Here is a 21,282-nt window from a genome sequence, read left to right as displayed (position 1 = left end):
TGAGTCAGGCTCTTATGTTGAGTCATGACTTCCTGTCGTTTCCGTTGTGTTGACAACCTTGTTGTGAGTTCCGTGTTTGCTACTTGCTTGCCAAAAATAAAGAGCATCTCTTGGGTAATTCAAGAGCGCCACAGTTTGTGTATTATACTATATTAACACTAAAGACATGCAAGTCTCAAGTCAAGTCAATTCAGGTTGAGTCAAGTCGTTGGCTTGAAATTTCATAAGCACTGTTAAGTGTCATCGGACTAAAGTCCGAGTCATGTCCTAAGTCATTGATGCCAAAGTTGATGATATTGTCAAGTCGAGTCCAAAGTCATTAACATTTTGACATCTCTGGTATCTGTAATTGCTATAAAAATGGCAATGTTTAATTTAATTTGAACATGCATCAGATTACAATTGAGTGCATCAATTAGCGGGAAAAAAATGGCGGGATTTCCCATGTTGCACAATACAGTGCTGTACATTTTTTGTGATAGTCTGTCGTATCTGTCAGAGAAAGTGAATATTTTGTCTAAAGTAAAGACATGCAAGTCAATGCCAATTCAGGTTGAGTCAAGTCGTTGGCTTGAAATTTCATAAGCACTGTTAAGTGTCATCGGACTAAAGTCCGAGTCATGTCCTAAGTCATTGATGCCAAAGTTGATGATATTGTCAAGTCGAGTCCAAAGTCATTAACATTTTGACATCTCTGGTATCTGTAATTGCTATAAAAATGGCAATGGTTTAATTTCATTTGAACATGCATCACATTACAATTGAATGCATCACATAATCAGTTCACAGTTCCACATGTCCAAAAGGAGTAGGAAGAAGCAAAGCTTATTAAATCCTACCCCTCCATCTGGTCAGTAACTGTTACATTTGTGCACTTCCTGCTTTCCTAATATAGTTTTTTGTTTAATTTTTTTATTTTTGTCACATACCGAAGTACGAGGTGATATGACCATACAATGACATAATGGTTACCATAGTAACAGTCAATATAGCGATATATATAGCACAATCAGTAACTGTTACATTTGTTCACTTCCTGCTTTCCTAATATAGTTTTTTTATTTTTTTTTAAATTTTTGTCACGTACCGAAGTACGAGGTGATATGACCATACAATGACATAATGGTTACCATAGTAACTGTCAATATAGTGATATATATATATATAGAACATCATGACTGGTTTAAGACTCTTCATCTTGTATTTAGCAAACATCAACTGCTTGTATTGTTTCTTGAATTGGCTCATCGTTGTGCATTGTTTGAGTTCCTTACTCAATCCATTCCATAGTTTGATTCCACATACTAATATTTTGAAATAGCATGTAAATGTCGGATGTGAATGCTGCAGTATTCATAAAGTATCAATTAATGTACACAAAAAAAAGGTGTTTTTTTCCTTTTCCCCACTCTCCAACAGCTTTAATCCGAGAATTGTGTCTCCTCCAACGACAACACGATGCTATATTTAGTTGCGGGAGTCCCTGAAGTCTGTCATACCTCACTGCATCTCACTGCATGGTGCACCATAAACACGAGTGGAAAAGTCCAAATCCCTTTGAGTCACAAAATATAGCTCTCATATTTTTAAGCCTCGCCGGATCCTGCCTGTTGGACAATTACCGCGGTGATTAATATGTTTTAACTGGCATATGTTTTAACTAATGCCGCAAGTCGCTGTAATTACCGGCCTGCACCAAGTAAGGAAATCGGCGAGTGAGAAGTCAGAGCGTTTCCACATGCACACATGAAGAGAAGAGAGAGCGATGCAGCCAATTATCAGTGAGACCAAAAGGAACGTAAAGATTGTGGACTCTGGGGCAATGGAAAAAAAAAAAAGGTCATGTGGTCTCGCTAGTCCAGGTTGATGGATGCATCAGGGATTAAGTGATGCAGCCAGCATGTCTACTGTGGAACGTACATGCTTTGTGGGGGTACTGTTTTGATGTGGACTTGCTTCGCTTGTTAACGTCTTGGTTCACAGAAATCAAGTTTTTTTTTTTTCCTTTTTTCCCTGATGGAACAAGCAATATTCCAAGATGACAATGCCAGGATTCATTGGGTTCAAGTCGTAGTAGAGTAGATCCGGAAGCATGACATATTTTCATACATGGATTAGGAGCCACAAAGCGAGTATTTGGGATGCGCTGGGAAAAACCGCAATCTGATTCTTCCATCGTCAACACAATTCTTCATTCAGTTTCCAGCACTTACCATAGGTGGGCAAGAACTACAGTAGCATGTACAGTAAACCTCGGATATATCGGACTCGGATATATCGGAAATTCGCTCACAACGGACAGATAAAAAAGAACCGATTTTTCTGTAATGCATTTCCAATAAAAATTCATTGCATATATCGGATTTTTTATAACGGATTTCGCCTATTTCGGACAAAATCTCCAGTCCCGTTCCAATGCATTTCCATTAAATTTCCCTCGCATATATCGGATGGCCGCATCGTGGCGCTCCGATTCGCCGAATCGTGACGACGTCATTTGCAGCGTTGCCTGCGCGTCCAGGTACATTGGAAACATAGTCAAGGAAGTGCCTTTTTATAACGGATAAAATCCGATTTACGCATATACCGGATATAAATCCGATATATGCGTAAAATGGACATTTTCCGGTATACGCATATAACGGATTTCGCTTATATCGGACAAAACCAGTGGGAACAATTGAATCCGATATATCCGAGGTTTACTGTATGACCAAAATGGACATTTTTTAAAAAAAAACGAGACTCCTGCAGGGTATTGCCATGTTCCAACAAATCTCAAAACAGGCAAGGGGTCACGCAGAAACAAGGTCAGCAAATTCCCGAATTGCTGAGTGTACGGGCTATACAAACTGCACCCCAGAGTCAATGTGTTTAAGAATTCCGTACGCGACTTCCTTCATTCACAAGGTCAAAGCCACCAAAACTGACAAAAGCCAGTCTCTCACAAGCAACCACATTGTGACTGACACATACGCACAAATCACTCAAGACAAAAAGAACACTATCACAAATATCCGATTAAATAAATAGCACTCAGAAAAGCCACGCATACACACAAAAAAGCGCCAATGTGGCACATACACACACTCAACCAACGGCAAGCAGGCGAAGTAGTGGAGCAGCAGAAGCAAGGTTAGAGGGAATGAAGCCAACTAAAGAAACACACATAGCGTGCAAGGGGGATGGTGATGGGTCGATGGAGGAGGTGCTAAATGAAGGAGTGAATATTTATTACTGTCACGGTCCTCCGAAGGGAACGCAGACCTCAATTTGGAGTTTGTTTTGGGTGATGGACTGAAGCTGTGAGGGCACTAAATTGCAGTTTCTACTCTACATTGTCAAAATGTCGTCAAATAATTGCTTAAATAAGGTAAATAAAACCAAATGAATCGTTGCGCATGTTTGCTAACATTACCCTGCCAATTCGAACCGACATTAGCTTTATTTCTGCGCTCCATTGCATCATTGGCGAACTGATGAATCTAGTAGGAATGGCCACAGGGTAAATTAATCTTTAACTAGTCATTTATTCAAACTAAATTAACTAAAACTAAAGTGTGTAAAAGCCAAACCAGATTATGGACATATGACTGTACCTTCTCCTTATCGCTGGCCTCTCGTGCCACAGTTGAACCCTGTACAGGTAGTAAAAGATATGACAGGAATCATGTTAGTTTGTTTTTTTTTTGTTCCTGTAAAGTATTTTTTTTCTACGCTTACCTTAAGATCGTATTTTTTGAAGACGGAAAGGCGGTGCGAGAAGACGTTGCGCGTAACAATCATGTAAGTTGCGTCTCCGTCCACGGTGAGCCGGTACATCCCCAGGAACTGAGGCAGCAGCGTGTTGCCGTGGCACTCCACGATGAACTGCAGAAATGTGGAAATAAAAAGTTTGAAATTACTACATCCATAACTAGAATAAGAAATCATTGTCAGGACTATGGCAGCTACTCTCAGAATTCATTCATTCATTCATTTTCTACCGCTTATCATCATGAAGGTCGCAGGCAAACAACCATTCACACTCACATTCATACCTATGGAGAATTTGGAGTCGCTAATTAACCTAGCATGTTTTTGGAATGTGGGAGTACCCGGAGTACCCAAAGTAATTAAGTGTCGGAGTACCCGGAGAAAACCCACGCATGCACAGGGACAAAATGCAAACTCCACACAGAGATGGCCGAGGGTGGAATTGAACCCGGGTCTCCTAGCTGTGAGGTCATGCCCGCTAACCACTCAACTGCCCTGTATGAAATATATTTCATTCATTCATTTTCTACCGCTTTTTCCTCACGAGGGTCGCGGGGGTGCTGGAGCCTATCCCAGCTGTCTTCAGGGCGAGAGGCGGGGTACACCCTGGACTGGTGGCCAGCCAATCACAGGGCACATATAGACAAACAACCATTCACACTCACATTCATACCTTTGGAGCCGCCAATTAACCTAGCATGTTTTTGGAATGTGGGAGGAAACCGGAGTACCCGGAGAAAACCCACACATGCACGGGGAGAACATGCAAACTCCACACAGAGATAGCCGAGGGTGGAATTGAACCCGGGTCTCCTAGCTGTGAGATCATGCCCGCTAACCACTCAACCACCCTGTATGAAAAATATATTTTTTTAATTAAAAAAAATAAAAATGAAAATCTTGATTGCCAAAACAACAGGTTTTTATTGCATTATTGAGTTATCCAATAATCCCTTAAGGTCTACTACTGTGTGGGAGGAAGTTGGAGTACCCGGAGAAAACCCAAGCATGCACGGGGAGAACATGCAAACTCCACACAGAGATAGCCGAGGGTGGAATTGAACCCGGGTCTCCTAGCTGTGAGGCCTGTGTGCTAACCACTCGTCCGCCGTGCAGCCCTACTCTCAGAATTAAATGAAGGCTTTATTGTAAACATTAAGTATACAGTCACAAATATTACGTATAAAGTCACAATTCAGCAACCACCATTATGATAGTATATCTATTCACTGTTTATCTATAATCTATAATGTGTATATAGCTGGTAATACAAGTGAGGCTGCACGAGTGCTGCTAGCACTGGGGAGCTGCGGTTCATTTGTTGAGTTATTTTCAAAAGACAGTAAATCCAGTGTTTAGCATACATTCGTGGCGGCCCGCCACAAATAAATCTGGACTGCCACATATACATTTGACACTATCTTTTAATTTTTTGCCACACAGCCCTAATTTGGCGCTAACACATAAATTGTAAATTGCCTTGACGTTGGTCACCACAACGTTGCTTCTCTTCATCAATCTGGTAGTGATCTTGGCGCTCTTGAATTTACAATCACAAGCTAACAACTAGCGTGACAACACAAGGAAAACAAAACAATGAATCGTTCTATGTTCGTAAACAACAACTAAGCGCTAACAAACATGCAACTTATAACTGCTATTTCTAAAGTGCCCGCAAAGCATGCTGGGTATTCTGGCGGCAACTCCCCTTGACACTACAATAAAGTCAGAAATTAGATTATTAGATCGTTAAAGTCAGCAAAGTCACACTTTGATCCCAGGATGGTGCGTGTTCCAAGGCGCATGCACGCGAGTCTACCGCTACATGAAATGATAATGCTGCATATTTTTTTTATGACACACTTTTTGCGTCACCGCCAAGATATCATAAGGCGGATGCTGAAATGTTACTGCGTTATGATACGTAATGTCACCTGATGGTACTTCTTCAGAATGTTGTGCATTTCCGCCACATCCTCACTGCTGATGGTCTTGATGACGTAACGCTTGTCGTAGGAGGTATGGAAACGGGCCCCGCTTCTTCCCTGGGCCTCGCTGTTCAAGGGAGCGCTACGTGTCAGGGAGTTCTAAGAAATTAACGAAGGAAACATCATCATCATCGTCGTCGTCACATACTGTATGTTTATGCTCAAGTCCTATTAACCCTTAGATGCACGAATGACTGGACCCTACACCATTCCAAAACAAAAAATTCTTAAAATTTATAAAAGGTAAGTTAAAATGTGAACGGCATGATATTAAAAACATGTTTTTTTTAGGAATACCCAGAATATGAAATGATGAAAAATTTTCATTACGAAGATATTTCAAGAAAACAACCTGACCGGGTCATTTTTGACCCACTTATGGAAGGTTGGGGTAGTAACACAAAAACTAAAATTTCTTAAAATTTATAAAAGGTAAGTTCAAAATGTGAACGACATGATATTAAAAACATGTTTTTTTTAGGAATACCGGGAATATGAAATGATGAAAAATTTTCATTACGAAGATATTTCAAGAAAACAACATGACCGGGTCATTTTTGACCCATCTATGGAAGGTTGGGGTTGTAACACAAAAACTAAAATTTCTTAAAATGTATAAAAGATAAGTTAAAAATGTGAATGGTATGACAGCAAAAACATGTTTTTTAGGAATACCTGGAATATGAAATGATGAAACATTTTCATTAAGAAGATATTTCAAGAAAACAACCTGACCGGGTCATTTTTGACCCACTTATGGAAGGTTGGGGTTGTAACACAAAAACTAAAATTTCTTAAAATTTATGAAAGGTAAATTAAAAATGTGAACGGCATGATATTAAAAACATGTTTTTGAGGAATACCTGGAATATGAAATGATGAAAAATTGTCATTTTTGACCCACTTATGCATCTAAGGGTTAATAGCCCAACGGTGTGCTCAGGTTCTATAATGCTGTCAATGCATTTTGTAAGACTTGTATTGTTCCTGACATGTTTTTTTTCTACTTCTAACCATAAATACTACTACATAGAGACAGCTAAATTACAGGATAAAGACAGGAAGACATCAGAGTGATTTAGCAGGTCTTAACTCACTATCTTTACATTTTGCGACCATATGGAGCAGTATTTGGACCAGATGGTGCAGAGAGAAAAGGAAGGGTCCTTGCGGTTGCATGTTATCAGTTACCCAAAACGGGTATTTCGCTTCAGAAATTGCCTTTTTTTGCAGTCTCGCTAAGCAAACATTAACTAAGATAATAAAATTATTATTATTTATTCAAAATTATTCTTTAAATTATTATTATTTATTATAAACTCAATAAACAAATTAATGCAGTTATAAAATCCTGTTTTTGTCATCTTTGGCTTTTATCTAAAATGAAATCTTTTTTATCTTTGCGACACTTTGAGCAAGTCATGCACGCTTTTATTTCATCATGTCTGGACTACTGTAATGCACTTTATTCTGGAATTAGCCAAAAGTCTTTAGGATTTCGGCTTTAGGATTGATTTTAAGATTTTTTTGTTTGTTTTTAAGGTGTCGAATGGGCGGTCAGCGCAGTCACTGAGGTCCGAGGGCCAGCTCCAACTTGTGGTGCCTAAGACGAGACTTAAGACCAAGTCTCGTCTTAAAACCCACTTTTATTCTCTGGCTTTTAACTCGGAGTGAGTCGTATGGTCCTGTGTCTTTTAGTTTTTATTTTAATTGGTTTTATTTTTTTTTAGACTTTTATTGCTTTGCTTCTTGTTTTTAATATTTTAATATCTATTTTACTATTTTATTTCTTATTTGATGTTTTAGTTTTGGATTAAATTCAATTTGTACCGTTTATTTATTGTTTTTTATTTTTACTTTTTATTTTTACTAGTTTATAAAATGTGCTATATAAATAAAGTGGATTGGATTGAATTATTTTATTATTATTATATTTATTTTTATATATTCAAAATTATTTAAATTATTTGTGCAATTTACTTTTTATTTTTACTAGTTTATAAAATGTGCTATATAAATAAAGTGGATTAAAATTGGATTAAAACCTACTTTTATTCTCTAGCTTTTAACTCGGAGTGAGTTGTATGGTCCTGTGTCTTTTAGTTCTTTCTTTTTATTTTGATTGGTTTTATTTTTTTATATTTTTATTGCTTTTCTTCTTGTTTTTAATATTTTAATATCTATTTTATTTCTTATTTGATCTTTTAGGTTTGGATTAAATTCAATTTGTACCTTTATTTATTGTATTTTATTTTTACTTTATTTTTATTTTTACTACTATTTTTACTATTTTTACTAGTTTATAAAATGTGCTATATAAATAATTATTATTTTTTATTATTATTATCATTATTTTATTATTATTGTTATTATTATTTATTCAAAATTATTTAAATTATTTGTGCAATTTACTGTTTACGCTGTACATTGTTGTTCATATTTGATGTCATCTATTTATTCTCCACATTATTATGATTATTATTTATTATTATTTATCTTCTTTTGTCTTTGGTATTATACAGGAGCCAGGTAACGACATTTCGTTGGCAATTTCACTGCTGTGTTATTGTGCAATGACAATAAAGGAAGTCTATCTATCTGAGGCGAGAAATATAATAAAAAATGGTTTATTTAAACTTATGTTTAAAGTTAATCCGAGTGGCTAAATCCAACATTTCATACACGCCAAAGTCTGTGTCATTCATCATATGACCATGTGTGGGGTGCTGACCCCCCACACATTGTGCCTGTCCAAACGTATACGCAGACACAAACAGCTGCTGTCCAGACTTTGGAGCTGAAAAGTAACATGATCCCATCATCCTGTCTCGATGCCTCATTCTCCAAGAATTCCTGATGTCCTGTGCCCTCGGTTACCCCCCCCCCCCCCCCCCCTCGATTCTTGAGCATCTTTTGAGGCGCGCATGCCACAACATGTGCTACGCAGCGGGATCTAAAATAAGGTGCTGCTTGGAACGTTGAGCTTTTATCAGTCATGTGTCTCTCTTTCCAATATTAACGTTTTTGAGTGTGAACGCAACGCATTAAAAATATTGCACGGAGAAGAACTTGAGCGGTGCTTGAGTAGGCTGGGAATGCCGTGACATTCGTTTTTTGGACTAGCCGTGCGTCTTAACACCCACGACTGCCCACTTAGTGCAGAACGCTAAACCCTAATATAAACATATAAGATGGACAGCTGCACTGAGCTGGGACACAATGACCTCCAAGCTCTGCCAACTCGCTGCGAGGACGAGGAGAGGGGGTTTTCTTGGAAAGAGTAGACGATTAAAAAAAAAAAAACAAAAAAAAAAAAAGACTTTCCGAACAAAATCTATAATGTGTATCAAGTAGAAAGAACATACAATTAAATAGTGAACCCTACCAAGAAATCCTGATCATCGATACCAAACCTCTCCCTGAGGTTTCGAAACACCAGGGGGCAGTACTCCTTGAATTTGAAATGGCTAGGCATGTTTTCTCTGCACAGAAAAAAAAGACACAAATTATTAAAATCAGCAATCAGCATACAATATGCACAAAAAAAATCTTACTTATTGAATAAATGGTTGTCCACTTTAATCTTAGAATAGGCCTTGAAGTCATCAGGCATGAGCATGATGGGAATTTGAACATGGCTCAATTCGTTTATCTGCAAGGAAAAAGCAAAAAAAAAGGGACGCATCAGTGCATGAAACGGAATTCGCCATCGCGCTAATCTACAATGCAAGTCATACTCCGTACTGGCGTAGCACATCGCCGCCACAATATGCGGCGACATGAGCACTTTACAGATGAGCTCTTCGTGCTGATGTAACATACAGATTTGAAGGGCAGCTGTAGGGGGGTGGGGTGGGGGGGTAAAGGTGATTAGACGTGTTGCCAGAACTCCAGATGTCAAAACCACATGTTCACGGAAGCGAGGTTATTTAGCCCTCCTAATGTTGATCAAAAAACTGCATAGGGAATATCTTTATAAACAACATTTTGCAATATTGAACAAAGCAAAATACTTACTTATTGTGTGGGAATATGGGGTAATAACTATAAAAGCAATCTTCGCTCGCTAAATGTACTGCAAAAAAGGTCAGTAAGGATAATTCATAATGCCGCCTACAGAGAATATACTAACTCCTTATTTCTAAAATCACAAATACTTCAACTTGCTGATATAGTTCATCTTCACACAGCTAAAATAATGCATAATGATGCATAGTAATGCATCATTATATTGATGGTTACTATGGTACCCATTATGTCATTGTATGGTCATATCACCTTGTACTTTGGTACGTGACAAAAATAAAATAAAAACATTAAAATAAAAAAATAAAAAAATTAAGTACATTTTTTAATGACAAAAATAATAACTATATTATTATACCATAACTATATTAGGAAAGCAGGAAGTGAACAAATGGCTTATTTGGTTTTTCATACTGTGCACTTTGTTCTTATGTGGATGTTTGTGCTACATACAAATGTGCAACTTGTGAATTTAAAATAAATAAATACACAAAAACAAATAAATAAATAAATAAAAATTAATTAATAAATAAAAAATTAAAAAAATTAAGTACAATTTTTTTCATGACAAAAATAATAAAAAAACGAACTATATTAGGAACGCAGGACGTGAACAAATGGCTTATTTGGTTTTTCATACTGTGCACTTTGTTCTTATGCGGATGTCTGTGCTACATACAAATGTGCAACTTGTCAATTTAAAATAAATAAATACATTTTAAATAAAAAACAAATAAATAAATCAATAAAAATTAAATAATAAATTAAAAAAAAACAAGTAATTTTTTTAATGACAAAAATAATAAAAAACTAACTATATTAGGAAAGCAGGAAGTGAACAAATGGCTTATTTGGTTTTTCATACTGTGCACTTTGTTCTTATGCGGATGTGCAACTTGTGAATTTAAAATAAATAAATCAATAAAAATTAATTAATAAATTAAAAATAATTAATTAATATTAACTAATTAACAATTAATAAATTAGATAAATATTTATAAAATTAAGTAAAAAAATAAGTAGGAAGCGAACAAATGTAACAGTTACTGATTGTAAAAGTACCAGATGGAGGGGTAGGATTTAATAAGCTTTGCTTCTTCCTACTCCTTTTGGACATGTGGAACTGTGAACTGATTATGTGATGCATTCAATTGCAATCTGATGCATGTTCAAATGAAATTAAACCATTACCGTTACCATTCTGTTGTATTTGAGTCTCATCCAACCAAATGTATTCCATAGTGCTTGCTTGCATATACTGAATAAACAGCAGGGCTTCAAGCACATAAGGTGCCTTTGCATGAGCTTCCACTTGGAGCCAGCTTGCATCACACGGCTTGCAATACGTAGATCAGACATTTATTATGACTCAGACACAGCTTGGGATAAATAAGATGTGTGTGTATGTGTGTGATTGCACGTTTGTTGTTGGCTTCAGGAAAGAGCGCTGGCAGGATTCTCGAGTCTATTAATAAACCTTCAATTCCACCACAACCTCAATGATAATGTGGACTGAAGAGCACCTCAAAAGCACAAACTTTTCATTTTGAGCTAAAATGTACAGCGTATGAAAAATGTATTTTTGTAACTATTTTCCGTGGCTCAAAAACAGCTTCCGATCCAGGTTATCCCAACAATTTAAAAGTAAGATATCATTTGATTGGGCGGCACAGTGGTCGAGTGGTTAGCGTGCAGACCTCACAGCTAGGAGACCAGGGTTCAATTCCACCCTCGGCCATCTCTGTGTGGAGTTTGCATGTTCTCCCCGTGCATGCATGGGTTTTCTCCGGGTATTCCGGTTTTCTTCCCACATTCCAAAAACATGCTAGGTTAATTAGCGACTCCAAATTGTCCATAGGTATGAATGTGAGTGTGAATGGTTGTTTGTCTATATGTGCCCTGTGATTGGCTGGCGACCAGTCCAGGCTGCCCCAAGACAGCTGAGATAGGCTCCAGCACCCCCGCGACCCTCGTGAGGATAAGTGGTAGAAAATGAATGAATGAATGTATACTATATTGGGTAAAACGTCTAAAAGTGACTATAGGGGTGTTATTTCATGTCTAAAGAGCTCTAAATTATGCGAAAAAATCGTATTTAGAAGGTCATAAACAGGATTTCGGGCTGCACGGCGGTCGAGTGGTTAGCACGCAGACCTCACAGCGAGGAGACCCGAGTTCAATCCCACCCTCGGCCATCTCTGTGTGGAGTTTACAAGGTTTTCTCCGGGTACTCCGGTTTCCTCCCACATTCCAAAAAAACATGCTAGGTTAATTAGCGACTCCAAATTGTCCACAGGTATGAACGTGAGTGTGAATGGTTGTTTGTCTATATGTGCCCTGTGATTGGCTGGCGACCAGTCCAGGGTGTACCCGGCCTCTCGCCCCAAGACAGCTGGGATAGGCTCCAGCACCCCCTGCGACCCTCGTGAGGATAAGTGGTAGAAAATGAATGAATGAATGAATGTATACTATATTGGGTAAAACGTGTAAAAGTGACTATAGGGGTGTTATTTCATGTCTAAAGAGCTCTAAATTATGCTAAAAAACGTATTTAGAAGGTCATAAACAGGATTTCGGGCTGCACGGCGGTCCAGTGGTTAGCACGCAGGCCTCACAGCTAGGAGACCCGAGTTCAATTCCACCCTCGGCCATCTCTGTGTGGAGTTTACAAGGTTTTCTCCGGGTAGTCCGGTTTCCTCCCACATTCCAAAAAAACATGCTAGGTTAATTAGCGACTCCAAATTGTCCATAGGTATGAATGTGAGTGTGAATGGTTGTTTGTCTATATGTGCCCTGTGATTGGCTGCCAGCACCCCCCGCGACCCTTGTGAGGAAAAGCGGTAGAAAATGAATGAATGAATATAATTTGATTATTTATACCCCCCCTCCCCCACCCCCACTGCATAAACAAATCTAGTGGATGCATACTGACAATGCACGTCAGCCAGCAGGCATTTTTACTTTATCCCTTCTATTAATGAAGCGGATGCCATATGCCCATTTCTGCATATTAGTGTGACAGGCACGGACTGAAGTCATGCACCAGATGCATTCTGGGTAAATGATGGTGGTGACGTCACCGAAAAAAAAAAAAAAAAAAGCTCACAATGCCTCCTCTGATTCACTACTCACACAACTGTAAGGACACAATGGATGTCCATTTAGGCCAAATGGGCTAATAATAAGCGCTTCAGTTGGAAGTAGCATCTATGCTACTGTTACTGTTCCTTCGGTTTCTACTGACTAGGGAGTCGTACTTCATGGTACCTGTCAGTCATGTCGTATTCTCTATTCCTTGTTTAATTCTACTATAACTACAGTAGATGCAAGACTCATTTCAAAAGCACAACGTCCTGTTTGTCTCCATGGTGATGCAAACTGGTTTTCCGGTCCAGAGTGAAGCAAGTATGTGCTAGTATTGCTCCACTGGACAGGAAGCGAGCGAGGCCGAGCGTGCTCTGTCAGCAGCGTGGCACAAGTGTTATCTGTGAACTTTGTCGAAAATGATGACTGTAGCGCCTGGCTGATGACAACAAGACGCTGTGCGGTGTTGACAGAAGACAACGAGAGTTGACACAGTGCGATTGTATAATAATACCAGTTGGTGAAAACAGTTTACGAGCGTCTTTACTTTCTTCATAAAAGCAAAGGATTGTTTCTTATTTGCAATAAACCCAGCGTCTCGAGGGTGCTTTGGCAACTGGAAACAATTTGACAATTCTGCAAACATTTACCAGCGAGGGCCACATACTGAAAAATGAAGGACCACTGATATTTTATTAAAGCAACATACACACTTACGTACAGTAAATATTGTAAATACATATGCAAGTACAGTAAATATATACTGTATACATTCATTCATTTTCTACCGCTTTTCCTCACGAGGGTCGCGGGGGGTGCTGGAGCCTATCCCAGCTGTCTTTGGGCGAGGACTGGTGGCCAGCCAATCACAGGGCACATATAGACAAACAACCATTCACACTCACATTCATACCTATGGACAATTTGGAGTCGCTAATTAACCTAGCATGTTTTTGGAATGTGGGAGGAAACCGGAGTACCCGGAGAAAATACTGTATACATACTACAAAAAAAAAACTGCATCTCAGATCATCTTTTTTCACATTTTTTCTGTTTATTTTTTATTTTCAAAATATTTAAACCCTGTCATTAAAGCATCTTTGTACAATTTCTTTACGTAATATTATGACTTTAATAATATGACTGCCCCAACCTATTTTTTCTAAAGTGTTGTTTAAGTATTAGTAGTATTGCAGTAAGTAGTAAGTTAGTAGTAAGTATTAGTAGTAAGTATTGTTTTAGTATATTTAATAATTAAGTAGGGCTGGGGGATATATTGATATTTATAATTCATTCATTTCCTACCGCATATCCTCACGAGAGTTGCGGGGGGGGGGGTGCTGGAGCCTATCCCAGCTGTCACCCTGGACTGGTCGTCAGCGAATCACAGGGCACATATAGACAAACAACCATTCACACTCACATTCATACCTATGGACAATTTGGAGTCGCTAATTAACCTAGCATGTTTTTGGAATGTGGGAGGAAACCGGAATACCCGGAAAACATGCACACGCCACACAGAGATGGCCGAGGGTGGAATTGAACCCGGGTAACCACACGACCACTGTACAGCTTGCTATGTGTTCAATAATCCATCCTGTCCATGACATACAGCAACTTTAAATCAGATATTTGCGATTATTCGGGGTTGCATATAAAAAAACTGGTGGCCAGCCAATCACAGGGCACATATAGACAAACAACCATTCACACTCACATTCATACCTATGGACAATTTGGAGTCGCCAATTAACCTAGCATGTTTTCGGAATGTGGGAGGAAGCCGGAAAACCCATGCATGCACAGGAAGAACATGCAAACTCCGTACAGAGATGGCCTAGGGTGCGAGTTCCGAGGGAACTCGGATCTATCGATATTTTTAAAAGTATCGAAATTTACTTTAAGCACGATATCAAAAACAAGCTTATCATTCATATTGATAAAAGAGTAGATTGGATTGCGCCGTCCGAGTGCAAGCTAGTTACTGCTGTGTTTTTTTTTTAGTGTTTAATAGTGCTTTATTTCTTATTTTCTTATTGTTTTCAGTGTCATAGCGACCCCTTCAGGAAGTGTGCAGCTATGGATGTTCGTCTTGTTACGTTCGTAGCTTGCCGCTTAGAGCACCCCCTTCACTATGCGAAGCAATCGTAGATCCTTGAGGCGATACGGAGGAGGAGAGGCTGCATAATGGGAGTGAATAGCAAAAAAGACGGTATAAAGGCTGTTTCAACCATGTTTACCGTCTGTTGTCATGGGGAAGATGGAAGAGCTAACAGCGCTAACATGAGAGACTACTGTGAGTGCAGCATGATTGCACTGAAGATTGAATTTTTTCTATATTTATTAAAAGATAATATGCTATTTTATTTCAGCGGCTATTGTTTTACAAGATTTTTTACTTAGTGACATGTGTTGTGTTTAATAGTGCTTTATTTATGACTTTCTTATTGTTTTCAGTGCCATAGCGACCCCTTCAGGAAGTGTGCAGCTATGGATGTTCGTCTTGTTACGTTCGTAGCTTGCCGCTTTGAGCACCCCCTTCACTATGGGAAGCAATCGGAGATCCTTGAGGCGATACGGAGGAGGAGAGGCGGGAGTGAACAGCAAAAAAGACTGTATAAGGTTGCTGTATAAAGGCTGTTTCAACCATGTTTACCGTCTGTTGTCATGGGGAAGATGGAAGAGCTAACAGCGCTAACATGGCGATGATTGAATTTTTTCTATATTTATTAAAAGATAATATACTATTTTATTTCAGTGGCTGTTGTTTTACAAGATTGTTTACATTTTAATAAAACTTTGAACGCAAATTTGGCTTTGATCTTTGTCTAAAATCACTTTGTTGACTTTGTGACGTGTTGTGTTTACCAGGTTTTTAATGGCTACCATGTCTAAGAAAGAATCAAACAGAATGACTCAGTTTGAGGTGCAGTTACGTACTTTTGATTTAGGTTTTCTCCCCCCCAACCCCCGTTCCAAATTCTCGGAATTTCAAATGCTTTTCCTCTTGAACGCACTTCACCCCGAGGCTCAAGAGCCTGCGTAATCAGTGAGTGTGCATCGCCAAGCAGTTTAGGCACTAATGTTAACAGGTTAGAACAGCCCCGCAGCTCACACAAGCAGGACAGAATTACCAGCAAGTACTTTGTGTTACTAGATAGCATTAATTGAGCTGTTCCGTCACTAGCAGACTATGCAATATTTGTCTTTTGTGGCACACAACTGACTTTCATAATGACCCGCCCCTCCCCCAAAGTGGGCACAATTTGGCAACCGCGACTTACCTTATGTCCACTACCCTTGACTACAAGCTGCCACTTTGACAACCTGTAGGAAACACCCCGGTGTCACAGGTCTTTTTTTTTTTTTTTTTTTCCCTTGAGCATCCTTCTACTCGTAACCACGGGATTCAGACATAATGAGGACACGGTTATAAATAGAGTGGTGGCACATGTAGAAGAAGCGCAACTTAAAAAGGTAGTCGACGCCACCTGACTTGAGAATATTCTAATACACCACAACCTAACTTGTAAGGCGTTTAAATGTATTTCTACTACATTTCAAATGATCAATACTGTACACAAAGAACAACAGCTTTTACTCAAGTGAGCCAGAGCTTTTCTTCCAATCACTCTCACAACATAAGGCTAGCCACCAACCCACAAGTTTTTTTGGTTGGGGAAAAAAAAAGACAGGCCAAAAACAGGCAATTTTTCCCCAAACAAAACACATATCATTCACTCTAAATTGGTACTAATTGATAAACCTACAATATTAAAGGTAAAATGCACAACATATATGTAAGCAAGTGTTTTTTTTTTTGGCAAGTGTTGAGATTTCCAACTTTGTTTGACAGTCCTTGAAGGCACCACAGGCTACATTACATCCATTAATCTATAACAGCTGTTTTTTTACATTGACCCACAGCATATTCTAAAAATATTATTTAACAAAAAAAAAATGCAAAAATGGAAATGGAAAAATGTGCAGTAAAAATATGAATAGAAAGAAAAAAATTCTAATCTAATGAAAAATGTTGTATGATCCAATGAGGAAAAATAACAGCATTGTTAAAGCATAATATCTAAAAATTTAACAAAGACCTTAAAAGTTATATTATGAGAAGCACAACAAATATAGTTGTAATTTTGGGAAAAAATAGGTTGCAGAAAATTTATAATATTACAAGAATCAAGTCAAAATATGTCAATAAAGTCATAATTACGAGACGAAAATTTGTAAGAAGAAAGTTGAAATGAAAAAAAAAAAAACATCTGAAGAAATTGAAAAAATAACTGTAATTTTACGAGAAAAAAGCCAAAATATTAAGAGGAAAAAAAGTTGTATTCTTAACAGAAAAAAGCTGCAATTTTACGAGAATAAACTTGAAATAATATTATGCTGAACAATGTCATGTTAGCAGCATAAAGTTTATATATTAAAGGAAAAAAAGATTTTTGAAAGCAGTGATATGGTGACAAATACAAACAAAACAACATAAAGTTGTAATTTTGGGAAAATAAGGTTGGAAAAAAATTGGGGAATTTTTGGCAATAAAGTCAAAATATTTTACTATGTAATGTTTATATAAGTATGTCAATAATATGTGCTTGCTAGCTTCCATTGCTAGTGTTAGTCTAACAGTAGAGGCCAACTTCCACACTATTTCCCTTAACAGACTTGGGAGTTTCTGTGGGAGTGGCTTCTTGCTGTGGCCTGTGAATCCAGAACTTGGTTTTCAGGAAGAGCCAAAGTGGATGCGTTTGATTGATAGGTCTCAGTGGATAACGCGGGGGTGGGGGTTATACATTGTGCAAAAATGTCAGTGCACGTGCGCATGTGTGTGCATGTTACTCAGCCTTCTGCGGTCTGGTGTCCTGTTCGTACTTTCATAGCTTCCTGTCACTCGTGGAATTCTGACATCTTTACGACTTTCTGTGCTACTATCAAACCAGCAAAACAGCCTGTGAAGCCGACATGACATTTGTTTGCTTTTTTAACAAAAACAGCTAAGAAAAACAAGAGCTGCAGGTGGCCTAATCCCTAAAGACATTGATTTGTATTGTACACACAAGCGTGCAGTGATGTGTGCTTTGAGGTAATCAATACATGCACAACGCGTACAACCCACGTGCACACAATGACCACAATCCATGGCCACACCATAAACAAATACAGTAACTACAGTCCATGTACACACCATAAACAAATATAACCACTGCAATCCTTGTACACACCATAAACAAACACAGGGTGTGGATTTTGGGTGATTTTAAAAAGGCATTTAGAGTATAAACAGGTTATATCTTTAAATAAATCATTGCTTGCATCAAATTTGTCACAGAATGAGGCACACCTAGGACCATTAAGAGCACAAAATATTGTCTTTCTTCCCGATATTTAGATATAGCGACTTTGACCAGCACTTTATTACCGATACCGATGTCAACCAATACACTAACTAATGTAATAAAGACAATATTCTCAATAGTTTTTGACTTTTCAGGGAGTTTGTTTGACATCTAAATGTCTGTCAATAACACAAAGATCAGTGAATTTTAATAACAAAGCAGCCATTGTGTTAAAAACACAATTATAATACTCGAAGAACAATTCAATGCTACCTGTGGTAGTGTATCACATTGCATTGGTTGGTTCCCAAACCATATGGAGGCAAACAAGACCATGTCAAGGTGTATCAAAAAGAAAGCAATGCACGGAATCAAACCCGTAAGTCAATATCATCATGTTCAACATTTCTTATGATGCGACTCAGAAAGCTTGACCCAGTCATGATGTGCTACACATATCACTGTATTGACAGTTACTATGGTACCCATTATGTCATTGTATGGTCATATCACCTCGTACTTCGGTACGCGACCAAAAAAAAAATAAAATAAAAAATTAAAAATATATAAAAATAATGAAAAATAAAAAATAAAATTAATAAAATAAAGTTTTTTTTCATTTTTTTTAAACTTAAATTATATTAGGAAAACAGGAAGTGAACAAATGTAACAGTTACTGACTGTAAAAGTATCCATCTGTGCTATGCATATCACTATATTGACAGTTACTATGGTACTATGTATGGTCATATCACCTCGTACTTCGGTACGTGACAAAAAAAATAAATACAAAAATAAAAAAAATATAAAAATAATAAAAAATAAAAATAATAAAGTAATTTTTTTGTATTTTTTTAACTTAAATTATATTAGGAAAGCAGGAATGGCACCCATTATGTCATTGTATGGTCATATGACCTTGTACTTCGGTAAGTGACCAAAAAAATAATTAAAAAAATAATATAATATATATAATATTATTATTATTATTATATGATATAATAAAATAAAAAATATATAATTAAAATATATTTAAAAATACAAAATAAAATATAATAATTAGATTATATTAGGAAAGCAGGAAGTGAACAAATGTAACAGTTACTGCTTGTAAAAGTACCAGATGGAGGGGTAGGATTTAATAAGCTTTGCTTCTTCCTACTCCTTTTGGACATGTGGAACTGTGAACTGATTATGTGATGCATTCAATTGTAATCTGATGCACGTTCAAATGAAATTCAACCATTACCATTACCATTACCATTACAGCTGCAATGGGCAGCAAGAGATAAGCTGCCTTGCAAGGAAGGGAAGATGTGCTCTCTCATGACATGGGAGTCCTTGCAGCTTATTCTCTACATGTGCACAACAGGAAACCGCAGGAGTTCGCAGCTCACCCACACACATTGCACACACTTCCCCCTCATCCTAACCGTGAAATACAAACACCATGCATAAATAACTGCAGCGCATATGATCGTCATCATCATAATCAAGCACATCAATATGGATACTCACAGAATGGTTGACTCCCCACATAACCACGCTGAGAAGCGGATCGCTGGCGCGGAAGAGCTTGACTTTCTGAGCGACGAAGTGTTTCTTCTTGGTCTTGGTCTTGCTCGCAATGGATGCGGCAATGCTGCTCGCCGATGCCATGCTTGCTGCAAAAAACCGGGTTATGGATACTGCGGGTGTTAATCTTCAAAAAAAAAAAAAAAAAGAAACGCACTCCGGGCACCACCTCACGACTCAGTGGATAACGGCGCTATTCATTTAGCCTAGTGTCCTAATCCGTCTTCATCGAATGTCCACCGCAGCCCGGCGGCGAAAAGCATAAGGCCCGACCCGACCTAGACGAGGACTAAACGTGGGGAGGATGTGATGCTGAAGCTAACAGTCCATCAGTCCGCATTATCGGCTCGCCCCTGCGACGTCAAGCCTCACTGAGCTGGCGTTAGCATAGCCCTAGCATGCCAGTTTAGCAGCGATTTATATTAAATTGACGTCACATGGAAATAAAACTACAAAAGCCTGTTTTTATTGTGCTAGCATTAGCCGCTGATAATTTCACCGACGGGGACTGCCTGCTATGATAACAAGCGAGTCCGAAAGCTAGCTGGCTAGCACTAGCAGCGGCGATTAGCAAGTGGCTAAAGTGCCTTCCCTCCTACGTGCTCCGTCCGTTAGGGATGCCGAAAGCCGTTGTCCTTTAATGTCGCCGCCCCGTTGAAGACGCAATGAAGGGGGTGCCTTTAACGTCAAGTCGGCAGGTGGAGCTCAATCCGTGCAAGGCACTTCTCCGTGCTTCATCCGCTATGCTGCTGCCGCCGCTGCTGTCAAAGTGACAGCTCGACAGAGGGGAGTTGACAGGCAGCTGGCTTTGCAGGGTCTGCGTCCTCATTCGCTGCTCAAGCCTGGGTCACCCCTGATTTGTCCCGGTTCATTCTTCCTGGTGTACATGTGCATATCGGATATCTTACAGTTAGAGTATATACGGATGCGGACATAATAGCGGACATCATTGATCTTTTTGCTGCAGTTATTTCTCCACAGCGGAAGGGAATGGAATTGGGATATAATCCACTTGAAAGCACGTAATGTAGACACAGAGAAGACATATTATCATATTAAATTTAATATTAAATTTAATTAAACTTAAATTATGAGAAAAAAAAATAATTACTCAAAATGTAGTACATTTCCCAAGCCCTTTGTATTGGGTGTAGCGGACATAGGACCTCTAGTGGTCAAGTTAATTAACTACACCATCATTGTGATACACATGTACGTAGGTGGATCCAAATATCCAAGACTATTCGACACGTGCATAATAGTTGTTGTTTTATATAATATAATATAATATAATATAATATAATATAATATAATATAATATAATATAATATAATATAATATAATATAATATAATATAATATAATATAATATAATATAATATAATATATTTTTGTGCAATGACAATAAAGGGAGTCTATCTATCTATCTATCTATCTATCTAATAATAGTTGCTAATAATAAATATATTATATATAACCTTTGTTGTATATTATTATATA

At 38.0% G+C, this 21,282-nt stretch overlaps 1 protein-coding gene across 5 annotated transcripts in view; it reads right to left on the bottom strand.

Moving 5' to 3' along the window:
- pip4k2aa (phosphatidylinositol-5-phosphate 4-kinase, type II, alpha a) overlaps window positions 1-20,775 on the bottom strand; it is a 32,335-nt gene extending 11,560 nt beyond the window's left edge. For 4 of the 5 annotated variants that reach the window (XM_058059382.1, XM_058059381.1, XM_058059383.1 and 1 more), the window contains exons 1-6: window positions 19,727-20,775; window positions 9,299-9,396; window positions 9,130-9,226; window positions 5,691-5,843; window positions 3,724-3,870; window positions 3,600-3,638 (exon numbers count right to left, since the gene is read on the bottom strand). In XM_058059382.1, coding sequence (XP_057915365.1) covers window positions 3,600-3,638; window positions 3,724-3,870; window positions 5,691-5,843; window positions 9,130-9,226; window positions 9,299-9,396; window positions 19,727-19,867 — 675 coding nt within the window. In that variant the 5' untranslated portion in view covers window positions 19,868-20,775. The remainder of the gene's footprint in view (window positions 1-3,599; window positions 3,639-3,723; window positions 3,871-5,690; window positions 5,844-9,129; window positions 9,227-9,298; window positions 9,397-19,726) is intronic. The other variant, XM_058059384.1, reaches the window with a different exon arrangement.
- Between the last annotated feature and the right edge of the window lie 507 nt (window positions 20,776-21,282).

This window comes from Doryrhamphus excisus, chromosome 21, assembly GCF_030265055.1.
Source record: "Doryrhamphus excisus isolate RoL2022-K1 chromosome 21, RoL_Dexc_1.0, whole genome shotgun sequence".
NCBI lineage: Eukaryota > Metazoa > Chordata > Actinopteri > Syngnathiformes > Syngnathidae > Doryrhamphus > Doryrhamphus excisus.
This window is presented reverse-complemented; position numbering and strand designations above follow the sequence as displayed.